Raw genomic sequence first — 27,989 nt, 5'->3', positions numbered from 1 at the left:
TGAAACAGCGGTGGATACTTCGAGACCCGGGAGGAATCTGTTCCACTTTCTGAAACCCGCATATGGAGACAACAACCAACGACACAACCCTAATCCCATCATCCTATCTTTTCCTGCTTTTCTAATTTTAATTCCCTCATTTCGTCCTCTGTGCATATGTAATGAATGTATTTGCCCTTATTTAAAGATCATATAAGGCAGGACAACGATTCCAGTTTCACAAGTTGGTTCTGGATACCTTGCCCATAAATTATTACAGATAGATTCAAGGAGTGAACCATCTCACCTTGCAAATACAGGAAGTACAGTTGTCAATGTTGATACTTTCACCATCTCTGTAAACCTTGTTGTGCAGCAAACAGGTTCCATCTTGCAGGTCAGATATGTGTACTTGATCTGATGATACAAGCATGGAGATCAGATATGTGTACTTGATGTAATGGTATATGCCATGGAGATCAGTTATGCATACTTTATCTAGTTACCCTCACATGAGGAGAGGGTATTGCATTTGAGTCGGTTTGTTACTTGCCAGAAAAGATTCCGGCAAGTATGTTGATCTGTTTGTTTGTCTGTCTGCGGCACTACGTCTACACCGTTGCACGTAGAATCGCCAAACTTTGCACACATATTTGTCTTGCCCTCTAATATACTGTGCCCAATTGATGACGTCATCGGTCACGTGGTTCGGCCGCCATCTTGGAAAAACTTTGCACCTCGATATCTCCCAAAGTGCTGAATACAAAAAATTGAGACATGGCTTATTGTAAAGAACTCTCCATGTGGAATAAAATATGTTAATGATGTCGTCATCAGTCTCGTGGTTCGGTCGCCATCTTGGAAAAACCGAAAAACTTTGCACCTCTATATCTCTGAAAGTGCTGAATAGAAAAAATTGAGACATGGCTCATTGTAAAGAACTCTCCATGAGGAATAAAATATGTTAATGATGACGTCATCGGTCACGTGGTTCAACCGCCATATTTGTCCAAAATGGCCGATAAAAAAGTACATTCCGGCAAGTCCGGAATGTACTTTCCGGACTTGCCGGAATCGGTCAGAGCATATGGGCTCTGACCGATTTTTTATTTGTCTGTTTGTCCGCACAGAATAAATATGATTTTCTCTGCAAACGTTGGTCCGATTGACAGGAAATTTTCACCATAGGTGCAACTCCACTGGTATAATTTTTTAATGATAATTATGACATGGCTCATTGTAAAGAACTCTCCATGAGGAATAAAATATGTTATTGATTATGTCATAGGTGCCTCCATTTGACGTCATCATTTGACAAGTACAAAACGTCATCCGATCAAGATGAAATTTCTGGAGCATAATCTAGGACTAAATTAGTGGAGGGAAAAAATAATGATGACGTCATTGGTTACGTGATTCCACCGTCATATTTATTTCAACATAAAAGCCTCAAAAACCACTGAAAATACATCCTGGCGAGGGTTTGAAATCTCTGATTGCTCTATTTCTTGTTGTAGAAGCCATGGAGATCAGACATGCATCCTTTGTGTAATGGTACAAGCCATGGTTTGTGAAAACTACGAACACTATCATCTAATATATAAAGAAGAAAGTTTGTTTGTGTGTTTGTTTGTTGGTTGATGCATTTTGACCCTGCAGGAACCAGTGCAACCAAACTTTGCATTGACTCCTCTTTTATCCTCTAATCCTCTCCGTCTCTGTACAACCGTCTGTTGCTTTTTTTAACTTTAAAAGGGAACCCAAACACTCAGACCACCTCAATGCTAACCTATCCCTTGATAGCCTACAAAATAGATATGATGTGTCTTTTTCCAATTGTCGATTTATAAAGTGGGTAATTTTGCAAATAAATGGCCAAATCTTCTTCTTCCTCATGATTAGTCCTGATGTCGCACCAGGAAGGCGACCGCCATATCCGTACTTTATACGGGTTATATTGCAGTACAATTTAACTGATAGGTGAATAATTTTCAAATTTCTTCAACTATTCCGGGTCAATGCATCCTTGATGGTTGTAGTAATACAAACCGAGATGGTTTCATGCTACACCAATGGAATAAAGATCCGAGGACCAGTTTTGGACAAGTTTCAGAAATCGGACCAGTTTTGTCCGAAATACCCAAGTGTGGAACGGGCCTACAAAATGTTCACTTTTCTGCTCAGAACATTTTACAGAGCACTGTTATGAAACAACAGACATGGCTATATATATATTATGGTTATCTGCTATGATTGAGAGAGGATGCCATCATCACGATTAAGTGGAAGAAACACCCGCCACTCAAAACTGCAACACCATCTCTACCGAGCTACCAGCATATGGGCATGGCCTGCCGTGTTATGACCAGCATATGGGCACAACAGGTTGGCCTGCCGTGTTATGACCAGCATATGGGCACAACAGGTTGACCTGCCGTGTTATGACCAGCATATGGGCACAACAGGTTGGCCTGCTGGTTACTGATCTCACCTCGCCACCGCCCCTCCCTTCCCCCTCCACTTGGGCGGGACATCGACACGGCACGGACAGGACGGTGGGAAACAACACAGCACGAACATAGCACGACACATTACGGACATGACACAGCACGGATTTGGAACGACCAGGGCGTCGAGAGCCAGCACAGGACCCGAGACAAACAACCTGGGGCCAACACCCCACCCTTTCTCTCTTATATAACTTTTTAAGGAACTTTCTTTAATCAAGATCCTAAATTTGAGTAGCAACGAGCTCATAAATAAAGCAAAATCGCAGCAGCAACCTTTTAAACTCACACTACAAGTGTTGAAAAGTAAATGAATAAAGTATTAACAAATATATTATACAAGTTGAAGTTGTTGCACCTCGTACGTATTGCAGATTACGGAACATACAGTATAGTCCAATTGTCCAAAGCATCATAGAATGCTCCATATCACTCAATGGTGAAGAATCACTTTAAAATTCTACTAGCCGGATCCAGATCCGGATCTTCACCAAAATGGAATCGATTCTTCCTTGTCACACACAACCTGTCCAACAAGTTTCGTCCAAATCCATCCATAACTTTTTGAGATATCCTGCTATGTATCGTTTTCAGCCCGATCTTCCAATGGTAAAGAATCACTCAGAAAATTAAATAATACTCATATCCGAATCCATATTCAGATCTTCACCAAAATCGAATCGATTCTTACTTGTCAGACACCCAACCAGTCCACAACGTTTCGTCCAAATCCGTCCACAACTGTTTGAGATATCCTGCTATGCATCATTTATGGCCCTATCTCCCAATGGTGAAGAATCACTTAAAAAATTATTGTAGCCGGATCAGAATCCGGATCTTCACCAAAATATAATCCTTTCGTCCTTGTAGCATACGCTACATCTCTGCCAAATTTCGTCCGAATCCGTCCACAACTTTTTGAGATATTTTGTTCACAGACAAACTGACAGACAAACTGACAGACAGGGGTGAAAACATAACCTCCATCCACCTTTGGTGGCGGAGGTAATAAAATGCACACAAAGACAAAATTATTATTTAATCGTGTCATTTACCTGAATATTTCACTGAGAAAAACAAATGGTCACTTTTATTTAGCCGTATGATCAAAAATAAAGAGGATAGCGGGACGTTTGGACCGATCGATTCAATTCGCACCCTACCAGCATATGGGCATGGAACAAATTCTCCTTTCACTTTCTCAATAAGATTGGAAAAAATGAGCCATGAGGACGAACCGATGAAGGGGTTTTACTGTACTGTTTAAAAACAATTACAGAAGCTCGGGCCCCTCAATGGACCCAGGGCCCCCCCAAACCCTCCCACCCCCCCCCCCCCCCCCCACCCATCTTTTCGACACCCCTGGGCACGACACAGCATGTACATGGACACAATGGTGGAACACGGCACGGACACAACACAGCATGACCACAGACACAAATGGTGTCCCAAGAAAGTATGAAACGGGACGATTCTGTAACATACAGGACACCGGGTCGGCCTGCTATAGTGGGACAAAGCATTTGTTGCCCATTTGGTGGGGCGGTGTACAAGTGTGCCTGGGTGGTGTCCGTGCTGTGTCTGTGCCATGTCATGTCCATGTTGTGTCTATGCAGTGCCCGTATCATGTCCATGTTGTGTCTATGCAGTGCTCGTATCATGTCCATGTTGTGTCTATGCAGTGCCCGTATCATGTCCATGTTGTGTCTCTGCAGTGCCTGTGTCATGTCCATGCAGTGCCGTGCCGTATTTCTTCTGGCGTAAAATAACTGGTTTATCAATTAATAAAAAATCCCTGATAAGCGGTCAATCGAATGGAAAAACATAAACCTACCAATTTGTAGTGAACATGTGATCGTCGTTTTCATCTGCATTACTAACACTACCATCTTCACGAACATTATCTTCGTCTGAATCGCTCGCATAAGGCTCGAAACGATACTGCTCCATAATTCCCCCGAAAGAATTTCCATCACTAATTTTGCCTCCAATAGCTTCTTCAAAATCCCACTGATCTGTTTCAACATAATGAAACCTCTTCAGAGTTGCTAATGATGGTGGAATCAATATCGGAATTCAAGCTCAAAATAAATGGAATGGGGTGAGTTCATAGTGTGACGTCACTGGCAAAATTGAAAATCAACACTCTAGGACTATTTTCAACACTGATTGGCAAAAGATTTACCTTCAAATTTTTCCCCTTTAAAATTAGACCGTTATTAATGATTTTCAATGGTTTTCAGAAAAAATAACTTGCGTTTGGTCTGTTGGTATGATCTGGTATGATCCGTCTGTTGCTTTGTAACTTTAATTTACTGCATCATGAAGATTGGCATGGTAAGGTGCCCACCGGAAAATTTCTGGTGGCTTCACTCGCGCGAAAAGCTCAATTAAAACGAGGGCATGACTTTTTTGGGGAAATTGAAGCTGGAATTTAATTGTGAAGATATATGTGCACAGAAAATAATTTACTTTGAAACTAATTAAATAATGCAACTATCACAGAATATGGTAATATGAGCTGAAAGAGAATATTTATGGTATTTACAGGGCCATGTCATAGACGTTTCATAGAACATAGAACATAGAACATAGACGTTTCATAGAACATAGGCAGAGATTTCAGCTAGTCAATATAATTCAAAACAAGCAATGACGTATGCAATTTGCTTGTACTGGGGGATGGGAAATGGGGGTGGGGGAGGGGATATCAAATCTGGTCAAATATATAAATAACATTGGAGAATGTTGGGAACGTATCAATTGGTAAATTGGTAACAGCTTGTTATCAATTGGTAACAAGATCTGCCTGCAACCCTCTTATGGTTAAACTGCCAAAATCAAGACTCTCTGGTCACCTTCACTCCTTAATTCCTCTTTTCTCCCGCCTCTGGAACAAACTCCCTCACTCTCTTCAATCCCTCTCCACCCTCCAAGTCTTTAAAACAGCTGTTCACCACCATCTCTTATCTTCCCCCATCCAAAACCTTGATCTTTTCTACCCCCGCTAATTTCACCCCAATTCCACTTTTTTGAAATACCAACTTCGGTCCAGGAAGTCCTTGGTGTCCTTGTGTTTTATACTTCTCCCCCCCCCCTCCCCCTTCCCATGCCTCCTCCCCCCGGACCCTCTCCCTTCCACACATCTCCCTGCTCTCGGATGTTGTGTTTGTGTGCTTCCCCTTCTCTCCCCATCTTGTCTTCCGCTCCCTCTTTTTGGGGTATTTTGTTTGTCTGGTTGATTTGTTTGTGAAGTAAATGTTAGCTCTTTCACGAGCCTCGATTCAGTATACAACAACAACAACAACAACAACAACAACAACAAAAAAAGTTTCTGATTACACAGAAGTTCCAACAAGTAATAGGTGTCCACAACCAACCTTGACCATGTAGTGGAACTTCGGCAAAGGCCCTCACTTTTTCACCTTTATTCGCTTTTAAATTTGTTTTCTCCGCAACTCTTGATGGATTGACATGAAACTTTCAATATAGAAGCGCCTACCCTTGGAGATTTCTTTCTAACAAAGTTTCTTGTTGATTGGATGGAAAATGCAGCCGATGTTCCAAAAAAATCCAATTACTGCAGTCATGGGTTGTAGGGTCTTTTACGTAGCAAGGATAAATGGTCTCGACATTGCTTCCCAAGCATGCTCCTCCCAAGGATTGGGATGTTTGCTCCTCTCAAGGTGGCATGGAGTTGTGTATTTGTACGCATATGTGTGTGTGTGCAAGCATACAACTGTGTGTGTGTGTGTGTGTGTGTGTTGTGTGTGTGGGGGGGGGGGGGGGGGGGTTGGGGGTGTGAGTGTGTGTGTGTTCCACTTGTGGATGATGTGATTATTCCTTAAGGATTTAAAGTCCACTGTCCACCACCACCTTATTGTCCTGGTTTTTCTATCTCTTAGTTAGCCCGTCGAGCCTGGTGTTGGCTTAGCGGTTAGGGCGCCGGCTTGGGGTCCTAGGATCCTGAGTTATAATCCCGGTCGATCATTGAATTGATGCCAGGGGGGTTGACTCAGCCTGTCATCCTTCTGAGGTCGGCAAAATGAGTACCAGCTTGCTGGTAATTGGGGCACTGCATCAAGTGGCACAAACGCGCTTCCAGAGAAATGATGCAACCAGCAGCAACAGGCTGCATATGAAAGAACAACAACAAGTTAGCCCGTCCCTTGCACAGCAGGATACAGGGTTTTGTAATCTCTTCTGTGTGTCTGTGTGTCTGTCTGTCTGTGTGTCTGTCTGTCTGTGTGTGTCTGTCCAGGCCGTAACTGTTTTACCATCTGAGTTTTGTCTTCAAATTTTCATCAAAGTTTTATCATGATAATACGAAGAAGACAAATTAATAATTTTGTCAAAAGGTCAAAAGGTTAAAGGTCAGCCTCACCTAAAATCATAAATTTTCATCCATTTGACCTGGAATTTAAATTTAGCATTTGAGTTTTATCAAATTTTCAACAAAGCTTTATTTTGAGACTATGGAGAAAGGAAATTAATAATTTGGTCAAAAGCTGAAAAGGACAAATGTCAGTGTCACATAAAATCATCAATTTTCATCCATTTGTCCTGAAATTTAAATTTAGCTTTACGGGTTTTATCAAATTTTCAACAAAGCTTTATTATGAGAATATGGAGAAAGGACATTAATAATTTTGTCAAAAGGTCAAAAGGTCAAATGTCAGTGTCACATAAAATCATAAATTTTCATCTAATTGACCTTAATTTTTTGAATTTACATACTGGGTCACTGAATTGGTTCACCAATCAAAAGCTACTAGGTGATTGTTTTTTTTTTTTTAGATCAAAGGGTCAAAGGTCAAGGATGTGTAAAATCACCAATGTTCACCCGATTGACCTGAAATTTGAAGAATTTGCATATCAAGTCACTGAATTGGTTCAAATCAAAAGGTAGGTGTCTAATGTTGTTGTTGTTTTTTACATCAAAATCTCAAATATCAAGGTTACATAAAATCAAACATTTTCATTTTGTGATTTTAAAAATGTTTTTGTTATTTTGAGCATAAGGAAGAAAAAGAAGACATCTAAATACAAACGGATGTGGATGGGCTTTGCATTTTCAGATGCTTTCTAGTTTTACTTGCCTTTCCTTTCTGCCACTCATCAACTCCTCTGCGACATCTTTATCTCCATTTGCAATCGATCCTCTGCCAGTCTGTGAATCTGATGCCCTCTATCATTTAGCTCGTCCATGAGCCCAAACACAGCACTAATAAATAGATAGCACACTAGATAGCACCAAACATAGCACACCAATTTCTCTACTCACCTTCACTCCTTCATTCCTCTTTTCTCCCGCCGTTGGAACAAACCCCCTCACTCTCTTCAATCCCACTCCCCCCCCCCCCCCCCCCAGGTCTTTAAAACAGCTGCTCACCACCATCTCTTATCTTCCCCCATCCAAAACCTTGATCTTTTCTACCCCCGTTATTTCACCCCAGATCCACTTTTTTTGAAATACCGACTTCTTTCTTTCCTGGAAGTCCTAGCAGTGTCCATTTGTTTTATACCTCTCCCACCCTCCCTTTCCCCCCTTCCCATGCCTCCTCCCCCAAGCCCACTCCCTCCCACAGATCTCCCGATGTCCCTGTTCTCTGCTGTTGTGCTTGTGTGCTTCCCTCTCCCTCCCCATCTTGTCTCCCGCTCCTTTTATTGTATGTTTTGTGTATCCGTTTGTTGTTGTTTTTTTGTGATTGATGTTAGCTCTTACACGAGCCTCGATGTTGTGTACAAAAAAAGAAAAAAGATGTAATGGTGCTAATATGTAGAAATTTACACTGTGTAACGTGGGACACAGGGCTCCAGCCCGTCCTCAAAGGAGGAACCGAATGACGTTGCGAATGTGGTTTCTCACCATTGCAGCGTGGGCAGCACTCTCCTACAGGTATGTGTGTGGCATTCGGAAAACAAGGCAGTAATGGGCACATGTCTCGCTCACACTGCACCATCCTGTCCTGTAAGTGAAAATAAATCAAACGATCAGGTGCTATAATAATTCGATCATAATATTCCTTCCAATCCCTCATTAAATGTTCACTGGATATTTTAAACGAGTTCTGCACACACCTTCTAATTCACAGGTACATCACACAAATTTTAAAACGTGAGCCTAGATTAACTTGTTTGATTGGAATTTTTGTTGTTAGTGAGACCTACAACCTGGATAATGATAGTGTTAGTACAACGTAAGTGGAACAAACTACACGAAAATAGCTTCGGTGAACGTTTGCAGCTTCTGCAGGAAAATGTTGAAGATTTTGCACGTGTAGGTTAAAGGATCACGTGATTACAGATTGACTCCAGGTAATTAAATGGGGAAGTGTGCTCACCTGACCACCCATCGAGATGAATCTAGCTCTTAAATAGATAATGAAACTAGTTACAGCTTAGAAACGGAATAAATCACCAATTAGTATCGGTAGTTATAATCACAAGCTACAGCTAATTGTAGGTGCAACTAATTGAAGGAAAGGATCAGGTTGGAAGTATCGATCACTGATCGCTCTTCATCGGTGACTATGCAGAAGGACATAATGCACCGATGTTCAAAAACCTTTCAGAGGATCGAGGGGGCGGTTGGGGGTGGGGAGGGGGGGGGGGGGAGTTGATTTTCATGCGACTGCAATTTGCAGGAGGAGAGGCGCAATGCTGTTTTCATCAACGTTTTATCCACAGATAAATCCCAAATTTTTATTATTTACCAATGGTGTCTCCTTATCACTTCAAACAATCCTGATAGGTTGTTATCGAGGATACTCGCATCACAACGTGTACTGTCCGTCCCTTAGGTGGACGTTAAAAATCTCACGGTGTCTTTCGCAAAGAGAAGGCAGTTCTCTCCGACACTGAACAAATTACAAATTCCTGCCCTGACTACTGCTGAAAAGGCAATGGCAAACAATCCAGTGTGATCGCAATCTCTGAACCTGCCATGCAGACAGAACACACAAGAGAGATCAAATAAATATATTAAAACGTCCTAAGAAACCTATGTCCGACCATAAAATAAGCATTTTGAGAAATACTTTCCAAAGTGAACTCTTATCGATGTTATAAGAAATGATCGATTATTCGTTGTCGTTGTTCGAGCGCAAAACCTTACCGAACATTGGCACTTTATACAAGGGTCATTGTGTAGGGAGAAGTGTTGCCCATCCTTGTACTCCCGACCATTGAACGAACATCCTAAAAAAAAAGTAAAACATGTTGGTAATAAAAATGATTTCTTTACTGTTAAGGCGAAACTTTCACAATGCCAATAATTACTATCTAAACTCTAAAGAAACAAAGTCTCACACACACACACACACACACACACACACACACACACACACACACACACACACACACACACACACACACACACACACACACACACAGTGACATACTCATGCAGTGACACACACACACAGACACACACACACACACACACAGTGACACACCCACCCACACACACACACACAACACACACAGTGACACACACACACACACACACACACACACACACACACACACACACACACACACACATACACACACACACACACACACACACACACACACACAGTGACACATACTCATGCAGTGACACACACACACAGTGACACACCCACACAGTGGCACTCACACACACAGTGGCACATACACACACCCACACAGTGACACACACACACACACACACACACACACACACACACACACACACACACACACACACACACACACACACACACACACACACACACACACACAGTGACACACACAGTAACACACACAGTGACACACACAGTGACACACACACAGTGACACACACAGTGACACACACAGTGACACACACACATTGACACACACACTGGATTTTGGGAGTTTAAACAGGAGCAGTCTTCTGTTTTGTTCTTTCACTCTTCTGGGTGTGATTGTTCACCACATTTGATGTTGGATGCTGACGTACCGGGACACTGTGGACAGCACCTGCCCTGCACGTTTAGAGGATTCGTGCAAGGTACCACACACCTCCGTGTAGACTTCGTAAGGACATCACCCTGCGACAAACAAACACTTCTCACGACCTGTAAGTGCAATTTACTGCCTAAATGGAAACTCTGCTTTCAAATCAATGTGAATCTTTTTGCACATACATACACACAATGAATGAATGTTCATGAAAAAAGCATTTTGCACTAATTCCCCAAGAACTTTCTTTTTAAGAATGACTTTATTCAATTCACGTGCAGAATTCCTCTTCCCCACTCCCCCCCCCCCACCCCCCTTAAACTTTTGCAAACTCACATAACTGTTGCATATCCTCCATAATGAGTAGTGCTCCAGTCCATGATCGGTCTCCCCTACTTAACAATAACATTTTAACTCGGCCATCGATTTGTAAGCTCTGGGTTGGTCTCAATTTAAACAGAACAAAGAAAACAAGAAAGAGCAATCAGAGATTGCAGACCCTCGCCAGGACGTGTTTTTAGTGGTTACCCTGCGCTCACGAAACGAAATTCAGGGTTAAGCATTCGGGTGCGTACGTGCGTGTGTGTCTGCATTTTAAAAATTCATTTTCTCAGCAACCGTTGGTCCGCTTGACATAAAATTTTCACCATAGGAGGGCCTCCTCCTGTAGAATATTGTAATGAATATTATGACGTCATAGGTCACGTGGTACAGGCGCCATCTTGGAAAAAAGGTTACACCTCTATATCTCCCAAACCGCTCAATGGAAAAAAGGGAAACATAGCTCATTGTTAAGTAATCACCATGAGGAATAAGATATGTTGATGATGATGTCATCGGTGCCTTAATTATGACGTCATAATTCGACAAGTACAACGCTTGATTTGATCAGTATGAAAAAAAAAATTCCTCTGCAACTGTTAGTCCGATTGGCACGAAATTTTCAGAATATGAGCGGCTCCTACCGTGGAAGTTTTACAACGATAATTATGACGTCATAGGTCACGTGGTACAGGCGACATCTTGGAAAAATCGAAAAAGGGTTGCACCTCTATATCTATGAAACAGCTCCATGGGAAAAAACTGAAACATGGCTCATTGTCAAGGACTCCTCTTGGGGAATAAGAAATGTTAATGATGATGTCATCGGTACTTTAATTATGACGTAATAATTCGACAAGTACAACTCTTGATTCGATCAGTATGAATTTTTTTCTCTGCAATTCTTGGTCCGATTGACAAGAAATTTTCACCATAGGAGGGCCTCCTCCCGTAGAATCTTTCAATGATTATTATGACGTCACAGGTCAGTGGTACAGGCGCCATCTTGGAAAAACTTCACACCTCGATACAGTCACATGAAAAAGTAAGTACACCCCATGTAAAGTTTTGACTTTTTCAACATATTTCAACATACAGCTATTTGATCTTCATTTCAACAATATTGATAGATAAAGGTGATATCATATAACAAATATCATGAAACATTTACATTTTGTAGTCCATTGTATAATTTAAATAAACATAAATGCAAATTTCGCATGTGGAAAAAGTAAGTACACCCTTGGCTCTAATAGGTGGTATTGCCCCCCTTTGGCAGAAACAACCTCAAGTAGGCGTTTCTTATAACTGTCTACCAGTCTCTGACATGGACTGGGAGAAATTTTTGCCCACTCCTCCATGCAGAATTCTTTCAGCTGTGCGATGTTTGAGGGGTTTCTTGCATGCACAGCTCGTTTCAAATCCCCCCACAACATCTCGATGGGATTTAGATCCGTGCTTTGACTTGGCCATTCCAGAACCCTCCATTTCTTTCTTTTCAGCCATTCCTTGGTGGATTTACTGGTATGTATAGGGTCATTGTCATGTTGCAAGGTCCACCTTCGGTTGAGCTTCAACATTCCGACAGATGGCCTCACATTATCCTCAAGCACCCTCTGGTGCAATGAAGAATTCATAGTGGATTCTATGATGGTGAGCTGCCCAGGCCCTGATGCAGAAAAGCTGCCCCAAACCATAATATTTCCACCACCATGCTTTACAGTTGGTATCAGGTTCTTGTGGTCAAATGATGTCTTTGGTTTTCGCCAAACGTATCTTCTGGTACTGTGGCCAAATAGCTCTACCTTTGACTCATTTGTCCAGAGCACATTGTTCCAGAAGTGCTGGTCTTTGCTGAGGTGTTCATTGGCAAACTTTAGTCTTGCCTTGATGTGCTTTCTGGACAGCAAAGGTTTCCTCCTGGCACATCTCCCATGTAGATCAAATTTGTGCAGCCTCTTTCTAATGGTAGACTCGTGCACTTTGACATCAACAGTGGCAAGAGCTACCTGTAGGTCCCGTGATGACATTCTGGGGTTATTAGAGACTTCTTTCAACATCTTGCAGTCTGCTCTCGGGCTGAACTTGCTGGGGCGGCCTGGCCTGAACAAGTTGGCAGTTGTTTGGAATCTTCTCCACTTGTAGATGATCTTCCAGACAGTCGAATGATTGATTTCAAATTGTTTGGAGATCTTTTAAAATCCCTTCCCAGACCCGTAGGCATCTACAAAATTTCTTTCTGAAGGCCTCAGAGAGCTCTTTTGATCTAGGCAAGGTGATGCCGCACACTTCAACAACAAAGAGCAAACCAAACTAAATGTCTGAGGTTTAAATAAGACAGGTTCCTTCAAGATCCTCTCTAACGATGTTCTAATCATTTGCACCTGAGCTGGTGCACCTGATTCTAATTTTAGGTATTTGAAGTGGTGATAAATGTAGGGGTGTACTTACTTTTTCCACATGCTAAATTTGCATTTATGTCTATTTAAATTGTACAATGGACTACAAAATGAAAATGTTTCATGATATTTGTTATATTATATCACCTTTATCTATCAATATTGTTGAAATGAAGATCAAATATATATATGTTGAAATATGTTGAAAAAGTCAAAACTTTACATGGGGTGTACTTACTTTTTCACGTGACTGTATCTCTGAAACCACTCCATGGAAAAAATTGAGACCTGGCTCATTGTCACCGACTCCCCATGGGGAATCAGATATGTTAATGATGATGTCATCGGTGCCTTCGTTATGACATCATAATTCGACAAATACAACACTTATCCATCCGATCATTATTTTAAAAATTTCAGCAACTGTTGGTCTGATGGACACAACATTTTCACCATAGGAGCGCCTCCTCCTTTAGAATATTTTAATGATAATCACGATGTCATTGGTCATGTGTTACAGGCGCCATCTTGGAAAAACTGAAAAAATTTGCACCTCTATATCTCCAAAACCGCTCTATGGAAAAATTGAAATGTGGCTCATTGTAAATAACTCTATATGGGGAATAGGTGTTGTTAACGATGACGTCATTGGTGCCATAATTATGATGTCATAATTCGACAGGGACAACGCTTAGACTGACCAGTTTGAAATTTATCGAGCATGATCTATGCAACAATTATTTAGAGAATATAAATTTATGATGTCATCACTGACGTGGTCTGGTAGCCATATTGGATCAAAAAAAAGAAATGTTCAAAAACAGAAGAGTTAGCTCACACCAAGTTGACTGCGCAGTGTAAGTATTCTACGAATACCATCTAGTTTTTAAGGCTTTTGTGTTAAAAATAAATATGGCTGCCTAACCACGTGACCGATGACGTCATCGTCATTTTTTTTTTTCTCCACCAATTTATCCATAGATGACGCTCAATAAATTTCATCTTGATCAGATGAAGTTTTGTACTTGTCGAATTATGATGTCATAATGGAGGCATATATGACATCATCATTAACATATTTTATTCCACATGGAGATTTCTTTACAATGAGCCATGTTTCAATTTTTTCTACACAGGGCTTTCAGAGATATAGAGGTGCAAAGTTTTTCGGTTTTTCCAAGATGGCGCCCATACCACATGTTACGGCCTGAAGCACACCAAGCCAAGCCTTCAATCACACTGTCTTTATTTATGGATTATCACACGAAAAATCTCTTCCTACACATGAAACAAAGAAGGGAGAAGAGAAGGAAAAACCAGAGTAGGCCAGTCCAAGAGTAGGCCGGTCCAAGAGTAGGCAGGTCCAAGAGTAGGCAGGTCCAAGAGTAGGCAGGTCCAAGAGTAGGCAGGTCCAAGAGTAGGCCACCAAGGCAGGCCCAGCAGTAGGCCCCAGTGCAGGCCCAGCGCGAGAGGGTAGGTCTAGGCAAGTCCACGAGTAGGCCCCAAGGCAGGCCCAGCAGTAGGCCCCAGGGCAGGCCCTGTGGCAGGCACCAGTGCAGACCCAGCACGAGAGGGTAGGAGTAGGCAGGTCCACGAGTAGGCCCCAAGGCAGGCCCAGCAATTTGTAATATTGGTGATATTATTTATTTGTAATATTGGTGATATTATTTATTTGTAATATTGGTGATATTATTTATTTGTAATATTGGTGATATAATTTATTTGTAATCTTGGTGATATTACATATTTGTAATATTATTTATTTGTAATATTGGTGATATTATTTATTTGTAATATTGGTGATATTATTTATTTGTAATATTGGTGATATTATTTATTTGTAATATTGGTGATATTATTTATTTGTAATATTGGTGATATTTTTTATTTGTAATATTGGTGATATTATTTATTTGTAATATTGGTGATATTATTTATTTGTAATATTGGTGATATTATTTATTTGTAATATTGGGGATATTTTTTATTTGTAATATTGGTGATGTTTTTATTTGTAATATTGGTGATATTATTTATTTGTAATGTTGGTGATATTATTTATTTGTAATATTGGTGATATTACTTTGAAATATTGGTGATATTATTTATTTGTAATATTGGTGATATTATTTATTTGTAATATTGGTGATATTATTTATTTGTAATATTGGTGATATTATTTATTTGTAATATTGGTGATATTATTTATTTGTAATATTGGTGATATTATTTATTTGTAATATTGGTGATATTATTTATTTGTAATATTGGTGATATTTTTTATTTGTAATATTGGTGATATTTTTATTTGTAATATTGGTGATATTTTTTATTTGTAATATTGGTGATATTATTTATTTGTAATATTGGTGATATTATTTATTTGTAATATTGGTGATATTATTTATTTGCAATATTGGTGATATTATTTATTTGTAATATTGGTGATATTATTTATTTGTAATATTGGTGATATTATTTATTTGTAATATTGGTGATATTATTTATTTGTAATATTGGTGATATTATTTATTTGTAATATTGGTGATATTATTTATTTGTAATATTGGTGATATTATTTATTTGTAATATTGGTGATATTATTTATTTGTAATATTGCTGATATTATTTATTTGTAATATTGGTGATATTATTTATTTGTAATATTGGTGATATTATTTATTTGTAATATTGGTGATATTATTTATTTGTAATATTGGTGATATTATTTATTTGTAATATTGGTGATATTTTTATTTGTAATATTGGTGATATTTTTATTTGTAATATTGGTGATATTATTTATTTGTAATATTGGTGATATTATTTATTTGTAATATTGGTGATATTATTTATTTGTAATATTGGTGATATTATTTTGAAATATTGGTGACTATTTATTTGTAATATTTGTGATATTTTTATTTGTAATATTGGTGATATTATTTATTTGTAATATTGGTGATATTATTTATTTGTAATTTGTAATTTATTTGTAATCTAAAAAGGTACAAGTGCTGTAAACTCTAAATGGTCAAGGGTCCAAGCTGTCTAATTGGTCTGAAGGGTGTAAGTGGTCTTAATGATGTTAAGATCTAAGGTGTCAAAAGTTACTTAAGGGGTGTAAAGGCTTAAAGGGTATAAAAGGTCGGAAGGGTCTCCTATAAAAGGTCGGAAGAAGGGTCTCACCCTCTCTCTGTTCTTTTCACCCTATCTTTCGCTCAAGGTCATCTGCCAGCATCCTGGAAATCAGCAAACATTACCGCTTTACACAAAAAAGGTGCAAAAACAGATCCTTTTAACTACAGACCAATCAGCCTGCTCCCAATTATCAGCAAAGTCATGGAATCCATCATTGCTTCGGATATGAAATCTTTCCTCTTCTCCAATGTCTTGATCTCTGATCATCAATTTGGATTCAGACCAGGTCACTCTACTCTGGACATGCTGCTTCTCCTGTCTCAACAATGGATGGAGGTCCTCAATGCCAAACAGGAAATCAGAGCTGTCTCCCTCGACATATCACGTGCCTTCTATACGGTCTGGCACCCAGCTCTGCTCACCAAACTCTACTCCTATGGTATACATGGAAATCTCCATGCATGGCTTGCGGACTTCCTCTCTGGTCGTAGTCAACGTGTGGCCCTGAATGGATTTCTCTCATCTCCCCTTCCTGTTCAGGCTGGAGTTCCCCAAGGCAGTGTGCTGGGCCCTGTGCTTTTTCTGGTCTTTATCAATGATCTCCCTGACTCTCTGGAAAATCCTCTCTATCTCTTTGCTGATGACTCCACTCTCTGCCGCTCCATTCCTCTTCCCTCAGATCGGCAGTCTGCAGCCTCCTCACTCTCTGAAGACCTGGACAAAATCACAGACTGGTCAAACAAGTGGAACATGTCTTTCAATCCTGACAAATCTCACACTCTTACTATGTCTCTCCGAAAAGATCGACTGGACAACCCTCCCATCTACTTTCTCAACAATCCTCTCCAAGAAGTTCTGTCGCTCAAGCTTTTGGGTCTCACTATCTGCCATGATCTTTCTTGGGAAAACCACATTTCCAAGCTGGCCTGCAAAGCCAGTCGCCGACTGGGCATCCTCCGTCGTGCGAAGTCCTTCCTAGGCACACCTGAGCTCCTCACCACATACAAGGCTTTCATCCGCAGCTCAATGGAATACTGTTCTCCCCTATGGGCTGGTGCTCCTGCCTCACACCTAGCTCGGCTTCACGCTGTTGAAACCAAAGCTTTCAGAATCATTGGAATCTCCCGCGATGAAGCTATCTCTGAGGGCCTTTCACTCACTCACCGCAGGCAGGTAGGTGGTCTTTCTGTCTTCTACCGACTCCTCTCCGGCCTTGCTCCCCCAGCTCTCTCTGTGCTCTGTCCCCCAAATATTCCTACAGGTCGCACAAGATCTGCCAGCAAGCCTCTGATGGTTAAACTGCCAAAATCTCGGCTCTCTGCTCACCTTCACTCCTTCATTCCTCTTTTCTCCCGCCTTTGGAACAAACTCCCACACTCCCTTCAATCCCACTCCTCCCTCCAGGTCTTTAAAACAGCTGTTCACCACCATCTCTTATCTTCCCCCATCCAAAACCTTGATCTTTTCTACCCCCACTAATTCACCCCAGATCCACCTTGTTTGTAATTCCAACTTCTTTCCTGGTAGTCCTGGCAGTGTCCATATGTTTTATGCCTCTCCCACCCCCTTTCCCATGCCTCCCCCCCCAAAGCCCTCTCCCACCCACAGTTCTCTCGATGTCTCCATGTCTCTCGGTTCCTGCTCTCAAATGTTGTGTTTGTGTCCTTCCCCCTCTCTCCCCATCTTGTCTACCGCTCCCGATGCTTTTTGTTTTATGTGTCGGTTTGTCGGTTATGTGTCGGTTTGTCGGTTTGTCTTTCTGTGTGATAAATGTTCGCTCCTTCACGAGCCTCGATCCTGTATACAAAAAAAAGAAGAAAAAAAAAGGGTCTGAAGGTGTCTTAAGTATTGAAAGGGTCTGAAAGGTAAAAGTTGTCTTAAGGGTCTTGGGGGTCTTCAGGATCTTGGGATCTAATGGGTCTTTGGAATCTTCAGAGTCTTTTGGGTCTTCAGGGTCTTTAAGGGTCATTGTTGTCTTTTGGCCCATCATGGTCTTTTGAATATTTGTAGTCCTTTTTTGGTATTTAAGGGTATTTGGGGTCGTTTGGGTCTTTGGTGTGTTTTTTGGGGTCTTCTGGTATTTGGGCCTTTCGGGGTCTTCGGGGTATTTTGGGTCTTCGGGGTCTTTTTGGAGTTCTGGATCTTCGTGGTCTTTCAGGATCTTGGTGGTCTTAAGGGTCTAAGGATCGTCAAAGGTCTAAGGGATCTCAGCAGTCTAAAGGGTTGAAAGGTATATTGCAAAAGGTATATATATATGCAGGGTATGTGGGTGTCTTCTGATACCTCAGGGGGATGGATGCCCCTCCCTTGCGTAACCCAAGGTCACCTGTGGGCAAGGTATAGTACCTGTCAGCCCTCTTTACCAGGGTAACAGTCCGCAGCCATGCGGTTTAAGTGGCAGATAGCTCTGCACATCTGGTGGATGAGAGTCCAGTCGACTCCAACAGCACGGGCGAAAGAGGGTGAATTCCCCAACGGACAGCAGAGAGACGGAGAGGAGTGGCGACCCCCTGTTTATACCACACACTTACCTGTGTGTACCAGCCATAGAAGGGCAATGCAATCATTGCCCGAGGAGACTCGACATCATCGTCATAGATAGGAAAAGGAAAAGGAAAGGTATATCTATATATATCCATTCACCTCCTCTCCCTTTCCTCTTCCCCTCCCCCCACTCCAGTGTGTGTGTGTGTGTGTGTGTGTGTGTGTGTGTGTGTGTGTGTGTGTGTGTGTGTGTGTGTGTGTGTGTGTGTGTGTGTGTGCGCGCGCGCACATATACATATTAACCCATCTGGGGAAGTTATCAAACATCGTATGGCATCATCGATCGTAAATATAACAGACGTAGCTAACGATGGGAAATTTTCTGTGGATTCACCTGACATGAGTACAAGGTGCATGAGGATGAGTTGATCGAATTGCTGGATGTTGATGTGTGATAGACGATTCCATCCAAAAGGCATTCTGAAGAACAAAACACAGGATCAAAGAGACGTGACGGGAATGATGCTCGTCGTTCAAATCATGTGATTCACCGTTAACCCCTACGAGGAAGTAAAATATTGCTGTAATGATTCTATGAGTTTATATCAGAGACTGTTTAAGGGAAATTTATCGATAAGGAGGCCATGGTTGGTTCCTGGCAGCATATACTTTTGGGAGGGGGGAGGGTTGAGTGGTTGGGTGGGGGTAGGGGATCATGCTGTTGAGGTGGATAGTAAATAACTATTCCAGAATGGACCTTTTCATATTCACATCATTTTGCTCGTCATTATACTGGTTCATCAATCTATCTCTGAATTGATTACATAGTGAGATGGACACCGCACCTCTGCAATGACCGCAACATTCTTCTGGACTCCGCACGACCAGTCCACAGTTCTTCATTTTGCCTGGACATTTGTTCTGTATACAAATCACCTCCCTGTTCTGGAAAGAGCGAAGAGGAAAAACAGGCGGTCACGTGACTGACAGCCTAATTGGATTTACTGACCTTATATACACGGTCTTAGGTCATACATAAATGACGTCACTTTGATAAGCCGTGACCCAAATCTCCAGGGCGAATGGTTCAACCTGAACGACCAGGAAATGATCAAAACCACTTCATTAGACACTAACCCCCAATTCTCACCCCTATGTACCCCACCCTTTGGTAGCTTGTGAACTTGCTCCCCTTCGTCTTTTAATTCCCCCATGAGCCGCTACCCTTGCATATGTATGACTACTAAAAAGCTAAAATACCGAAAATATACCGAAAATACACCGAATATACACCGAAAATACACCGAATATATACCGAAAATATACCGAAAATACACCGAAAATACACCGAATATACCGAAAATATGCCGAATATACCGAAAATATACCGAAAATACACTGAATATACCGAAAATATGCCGAATATACCGAAAATATACCGAAAATACACTGAATATACCGAAAATATGCCGAATATACCGAAAATATACCGAATATACCGAATATAACGAAAATATACCGAATATAACGAAAATATACCGAATATAACGAAAATATACCGAATATACCGAAAATATACCGAATATACCGAAAATATACCGAATATAACGAAAATATACCGAATATAACGAAAATATACCGAATATACCGAAAATATACCGAATATAACGAAAATATACCGAATATACCGAAAATATACCGAATATACCGAAAATACGGAAAATAACACGATCAACTTCAATGACGTATGACGTCATTTAAAAAATAAAAATTATGTTCACTGTGATGATAAACCCAGGTATGAGGAGTGTTCAAAATGTTATCGGAACGAGATGCCCAAAGTAGTGGAAGAAACACCAACTATCACCTTATTGATTTTTCTATACGTAGAAATTTCAAAATTTTATTTCATTTTTTTTGGAGACAGAGTCGAGGCTCATGGAGGAGCTAGAATGTAGAACGGACCAGGATGTAACGTAACGAAAGTAAGAGTAGAAATGGGAATAGAGGGACAAAATAGAGGAAGACTTGGAGAAATAAGGGACATGGGAAGAATGAGGGCTATGGGAGGACACAGGGGGTGGATACATACACAAACTCTCAATCACAGAAAGTGGAAGGAAAACTTGGGAAGAAGCAGAAATTAAACAAAGTTAAAAAATAAAGGAATTATTAAGGAAATTATTTTAGGTAATGTTTTTGTGATTATATATTGGGAAATTTAAAAAAGTGTGACGTTTCTTGGAATGTTGTGGGCATCTCGTTCCGATGACTTTGAACATCCCACCTGGTGCTGTGTAAAGGTTCCGATTCCCACAAGGATTCGGAGCAATTGATCCGAATCCTTGTGGGAAGTCGTTACTGTAACGAATCCATCACTATTTCTTTAACGACACATTTATTCCCACCGTCTCGTAGCGTTGGACTGTGTACGTTTTTGGCTCATGTCTTTCACGAACCGGCTGGTCGAGTTCGAAAGGAGGTGATTTGGGTGTGAACTGTGTAATTTGTTCACGGTGCCGGCGATAACTCGCCCACTCTTCGGAAAAGACACAGAGGGATCTTTAACGTCCACCAAGTCATGCCAGCACATGGGACACCCGGCTTAACGTTCATCCGAGGGACGGTCTGCACTTTGGGATGGAACACCGTGCCCGTGGAGCAGCATTCGGACAGTTTATAATAGGGTTGGGAATTGAACCCAGCCTATCGATAGGCAATACTTAGGTAGGTAGGAGGTAGGTGTGCTATCTCTTAACCGGGAGTGAATAAAATTGCCCGATACCGACTAACTCAAGGAGCAATCGATAGAAATTACTTGTGACATCTGATCGTGTCTTCAAGATACTACCAACATGAATACCTTGAGCAGTTCGTTCTACCTTTATATTTACCTGTCTCTCTAACAACGATAATGGTAAGGAATGGACGACCCCACTCGATGATGTATAACGAACTATGTGATAAATAATCCAACCATCAAACTGTGTGTGTGTGCGTGTCTGTGTGTGGTGTGTGGTGTGTGGTGTGTGGTGTGTGGTGTGTGGTGTGTGGTGTGTGGTGTGTGGTGTGTGTGGTGTGTGTGTGTGTGTGTGTGTGTGTGTGTGTGTGTGTGTGTGTGTGTGTGTGTGTGTGTGTGTGTGTGTGTGTGTTTACCTTGCATTCGCAATTCAGGCATGGATTTCCCAGAGTGAAGGGAATGTCTACCTTCTCCCCCTCGTTGTCACAAGTCGCCACAGTACCTGCAGGAGACGAGTTTGATGGTAAACATTTTTCACAGTGCTGTGAATGGCTTTGAAAACACCATTACGGGGGAGGTTCAAAATGTTCTCGGAACGAGATACTCACGAAAATCCAGAAAACTCAAACTTTTTGTATTCTATTTCCACATATATTACGACAATTATACGATTACTACGACAGTACTACTACTACTACTACAACCACAGTATACTACTACAACTACTACTGCAGTACTAATACAGTACTACTAGTACAACTACAGTAGTACTACTACAGTATGCTACTACTACTACTACAGTATACTACTACTATTACTACTACTACAGTAATACTACTACAGTACTACTACAGTACTACTACTACTACTACAGTACTACTACAAAATACTAATAATACTACTACTACAGTACTACTACTACTACAACTACAACTACAGTACTACTACTACTACTACAGTACTACTAATTCTACTACTACAGTACTACTACTACTACAACTACACTACTACTACTACTACGACTACTACAACAACTACTACTACAGTACTACTACTACTACTACTACTACTACAGTACTAGTACTACCACTACAGTACTACTACTACAGTACTACTACTACAGTACTAGTACTACAGTACTAGTACTACTGTACTAGTACTACTACTACTACTACTACTACAACTACTACAGTACTAGTACTAGTACTACTACAGTACTACTACAGTACTAGTACTACTACTACTACTACTACTACTACTACTACAGTATTATAACTACTACTACAACTACTACAGTACTACTCCAGTACGACTACAGTACGACTACAGTACTACTACAGTACAACCACTACTAATACAGTACTACTAATACACTACTACTACTACTACAGTATACTACTACTACTACAGTATACTACTACTACTACAGTACTACTACTACACTACTACTACTACAATACTACTACAGTATACTACTACTACTACTACAACTACAGTATACTACTATTACTACTACTACACTACTACAATACTACTACAGTCTACTACTAGTACTGCTACTACCACTACTACTACTACTACTACTACTACAATAATACTACAATATACTACTACTACAACAGTACTACTACTACTACAGTATGCTACTATTACTAGTTGTACGACTACAACTACGACTACTACAATACTACTACTACTACTACAATACTACTACAGTACTACAATACTACTACAGTACTACAATACTACTACAGTACTAATACTACTACTACTATTACTACAATACTACGACAGTACTATCACTACTACTGCTACTACTACTACAGTATACTACTACTACTACTACTACAGTACTACTACTACTACTACTACAGTATACTACTATTACTACTACTACAGTACTACTACTACACTACTACTACTACAATACTACTACAGTATACTACTACTACTATTACTACTACTATTACTACTGCTACTACTACTACTATTATACTACTACAGTATACTACTACTACTACTACTACAGTACTACTACTACTACAGTACTACTACTACTACAGTACTACTACTACTACAGTATGCTATTACTACTACTACTACTACTACTACTACTACTACTACTACAGTACTACAATACTACTACAGTACTAATACTACTACTTCTATTACTACAATACTACGACAGTACTATCACTACTACTACTACTACTACTACTACTACTACTACTACTACCATTACTGCTACTACAATACTACTACTATTATTACTACAATACGACCACAGAACTACTACTACAATTACCAGGGACGGATCCAGAATTTTTTTATGGGGGATTCACTTGAGGCTAAAATATTCACAGATCGCAAAATCTTCCACCAAGCCATATTCAAGTCCACGCATTCGTCTTCAAATTTTTTTCACTTGACAAAATTTAGCTAAAAGATGTAAAATGTCAATATTTTACATCAAATCTAAACACTGCGTATCAGAAATTAACACAGAGCCAGAGGAGAAAAGTAACGTGGCTTGGATGAATTCCTGCCTGAAAGAAAAGGATGCGGACGATTGTCCATTGTCCAATGATATCTCGCACAACGATCATGTGACAGACTAGAACAGCACTCAGAAGGGAGCACACCTCCGCCAGGTAGAACAGTTTATATTTTTATTCCACCGATAACCCGGATCTGGATTCGGACCTGAACCAAAATCGAATCGGCTTCTTATTGTCGCCCAACCAACTCGTCCACCAAGTTTAGTTATAAAACGTCCACAACTTTTTGAGATATCGTGCTATGTATCGTTTTTAAATAAATCACTCAATGGTGAATAATCAATCATATAATTTAATAATTATCGTGTCTGGATCCTGACCCGGATCTTCACCAAAATCGAATCGATTTGTCCTTGTCACAAACCCAACATGTCCACCAAGTTTCGTCCGAATTCATCCACAACTTATTGAAACATTCTATATATCGTTGTTGCCCGATTTCATAATGGTGAAGAATCACTTTTTAAAAATTACTAATTCTCGTATCTCGGATTTTCACAAAATTCAAATCAATTCGTCCATGTCACACACTTAACCTGCCCACCAGATGTCATCTAAATCCATCAATAACTTTTTCAGATATCCTGCACCTGCACGCAAACAAACTGCCAGCGGTGAAAACAACCTCTGTCTATCCAGATGGGGGAGTGGGGGGTGGGGGGTGGGGGGCATAAACGGGCACGGTGCACAAAGTGAACCCCCCTGGATCTGCCCCTGATTACTTCACGCCCCCAATTAATTATCCACCACTTATTGCGGGGTCGGCCAGGGAATTTTTTTTTGTCTCAAGTATTCCATGAACCGGCTGGCCAGGTGTGTCGTTCGGCTGAAGGCGATTTGAGTGGGAATTCGCGATTTGTTCAGGGTACCGGTAATAACTCGCCGACTCGTCTTGGAGAAAGACACCGTGAGATATTTAACGACTACAAACTAATGATGGCAGAACGGGGACACCCAGTTTAAGGTCCACCATGGGGACGGTTTTGTCGGGTCGGGAATCGAACCCAGAGCAGAAAGCTCAAAGGTAAATGCGATACCTCCGCCGCATCCTGTGGAATTGTCAATAGGTGTACTGTATACATGTAGCTACATACCGTAGTTATTACAATGCTCACTTATTGAATAATAACTGTCGTGAGTATCGCGTTCTGAGAACATTTTGAACGGACCTCGTGCACGTGCATGCATCGCTTACGTTGCACCCATTAATGACGTCATTTCGGCAAGTTCACTTTTCGCAATTCAATAATCTCTGCCATAATCATCATTATTAACTACAATTGCCGAATCGTACTAATTGTTTCACAAAAAGGTATAGGGAAGAAGAAGAGTAAAGTACGAGACGAAAAAACACGTCGCAATTACTCACTTGATGTACGACGTTCGGAATGAAGAAGATTCGCGCATTTTAAGACACACCTGCTAAAATGTATCCCAGGGCGTGAGCTGGAAGAAGCTGGAAGAGGGAGAGAATGAGAAGATCCCCCGTAATCAGCGTCATCCTTGGCCGTCCACCAGTGAGAAGGGAAAGTTCGGGTCTCATGTCGGGCGTGCGCTACGCATGTTTCATGACGCGCACCTGTTCGTACGTAATAAATCGACGAGCTGCCAAATTTCCAAGTGCACCTTTCGGCTCGAACACCTCCCGGATTTATTAACAGTAATGGTTCCCGCACTCCGCCGGGTTATAGTCGTTACATGTATATTGATATAATGGCGATTGAAGCCGCTTGTACTGGCGATGAGGAGATCGTCATGTCGGTTTTAAAGCTCCATTCAAACCCGCCCCTTCGTAAGCTTGCTAATGCGACAGCGAGGGGCTGGCTTCCAGTTTGAGCCCAAGATGAGGGATGGGGATTCCAGCGACTCCGGGGAGCCAAAGGCTCTGAGTGCCGAGAATTTATCCCGGAGGCAAAGTATTTCCCCCAACCCCTAACCCTCCATTTTGATTCCCCCCGCTGTTCCCCGATATTAGCATACGTCGTCCCGTAGGGGCATCCTGTAATGGCTCTTCGTTACATCCTGAATGGTTCGGTGTAGAATTACTTGAAAGTACGAAAGTGTGTGTGTGTGTATATGTGTGTGTGTATGTATGTATGTATGTATGTATGTATGTATGTATGTATGTATGTGTGTGTGTGTGTGTGTGTGTGTGTGTGTGTGTGTGTGTGTGTGTGTGTGTGTGTGTATGTATATATATATATATATATATATATATATATATATATATATATATATGCTAGCTTCTATATAAGCGTCGTGCGTGACTACCCTTGGTGAACACCGTAGGGTAACACGGATGACCGATTGCGAGACTTTACACTCCCGAGGCGAAAACTCAATGGCGGATTCAAGCTCAACACAAAGTTAAACGCGCGGGAGGCCAGACGCAACGAGCTCCACAGCCTTATCTATTAAAATGAAACACCCAGGAAACTGCGTTCAAATATGTACAGAAAATAATATAAGGATTTATTATTGAAAAGTAATAACAGTGAAAAAAACACGCGCCGGTAATACTAATAACTAAATCGGGACGTCCCCACACGACTGATATCAAACACAAAACGAGGGAGAGTAACTACGAAAAGAACACGTCACGTCGTTCAAAATGTACGCGGATTCGGGCTTATCTGGTCTTTCGTCGTCTTTGTGGCTGCCGTCCAACACCGCTCCTTTCGGCCCGATCGCACACCTCGCTCCAAGTTCCACGGCCCTCTGCGTCCGCCTCCAAGCGCCACCAGGCCTCGTCGGTCCAACGGCCCACACACACCACGAGCTCCTTTGCTCCAACGGTCCACCGCAGGGCTGCACGAAGCAACCAAAACCAAGTGCCAACTGCCAACTGCAACGAGCTGTGGTCACGAATGTTCAACGAACCGTGTCCTGTGCCAACTCCGACGAACTGTGCAACGAACCGTGTCCTGTGCCAACTGCCACGAACTCTGGTACGGAACTGTAACAACGAACTCTGCGACTCAACTCTCTCAACTCTGGACTCCACTCGAACTTCCGACTTGATCGCTCATCGACGTGTGTGTCCGTGTCTTTTTGAAATGGCGTCCGACCGTCGCCTATATTGGTGGCCGATGACGTCACATTGGCGCACTCCTCAGCCAATCAAAGCCTCCCAACTCGCCCAGGTCACGCCCTCTGCGGCATGCGACTCCTGACATCTCCCGTCCGTGACCCCGCGGTCCTGGTGTAACACGTGCCAGCGAGGTTGGTAGGCCTTTGAGGTGCGCAGGCGAGGTTTGTAGGCCTTTGAGGTGCGCAGGCGAGGTTTGTAGGCCTTGGAGGTGTAAACGGTGGCGGTGTATTGTGGCGGTGTTCTTGGCCTGGTGGTGCCCATTTATTACGAAGTCAATGTCAGGGAAAGGGAATTATTTAATGTTGCACTAAGGACCTAACTAATGTTTATGTGGTTTGCAGTGCCATAAAGGACAAAGGTTTGATTACTAGGTGATACTCACAGGGGCGTTACCTTTAATCCCTCACTATTTAACACTCGAATCTCCAGGTAGATCCACACTCATACATCTTACCCCGACAACCGCCTGAACATCAATAACTTATTACATGTAGAGTCCCTGTCACGACAGCCGAATACCTACCTATTCAGATCTACCTAGCTCTAGATGTTGCATTACCAAATTCATAACACAGCCCCCCCCCTGGAACCGTAGCTCCTGCAAGGTTCACCGCAGGGCTACCATTCCAGCCTTAACACTTACTGTCACACACTTAATTAACCTATGAAATAAATCAGGAAGGGCTGTGGGAAGTGAGTCGGACTACCTACCTACACTTCCTTAACATGCTGAACCCCTTAACCATCATGCAAGTATGTACATCATCTTCGTTGTTCCTGTGGAGGGAGGAAACAACAACA

The 27,989-nt window shown here is 41.4% G+C and overlaps 1 protein-coding gene across 2 annotated transcripts in view; it reads right to left on the bottom strand.

Annotated features, from left to right (window-relative positions):
* The window catches only part of LOC137429409 (BMP-binding endothelial regulator protein-like), a 45,922-nt gene extending 20,088 nt beyond the window's left edge, over positions 1-25,834 (bottom strand). The window contains exons 1-8 of one of the 2 annotated variants that reach the window (XM_078780025.1): positions 25,517-25,834; positions 21,956-22,041; positions 19,645-19,744; positions 19,194-19,279; positions 10,426-10,543; positions 9,604-9,686; positions 8,356-8,455; positions 287-396 (exon numbers count right to left, since the gene is read on the bottom strand). In XM_078780025.1, the coding sequence (XP_078636151.1) occupies positions 287-396; positions 8,356-8,455; positions 9,604-9,686; positions 10,426-10,543; positions 19,194-19,279; positions 19,645-19,744; positions 21,956-22,041; positions 25,517-25,640 (807 nt within the window). In that variant the 5' untranslated portion in view covers positions 25,641-25,834. The remainder of the gene's footprint in view (positions 1-286; positions 397-8,355; positions 8,456-9,603; positions 9,687-10,425; positions 10,544-19,193; positions 19,280-19,644; positions 19,745-21,955; positions 22,042-25,516) is intronic. The other variant, XM_078780026.1, reaches the window with a different exon arrangement.
* Positions 25,835-27,989: the final 2,155 nt, after the last annotated feature.

The sequence above is a fragment of the Myxine glutinosa genome, chromosome 6 (genome assembly GCF_964187855.1).
Source record: "Myxine glutinosa chromosome 6, kmMyxGlut1.1, whole genome shotgun sequence".
NCBI classification, from domain to species: domain Eukaryota; kingdom Metazoa; phylum Chordata; class Myxini; order Myxiniformes; family Myxinidae; genus Myxine; species Myxine glutinosa.
This window is presented reverse-complemented; position numbering and strand designations above follow the sequence as displayed.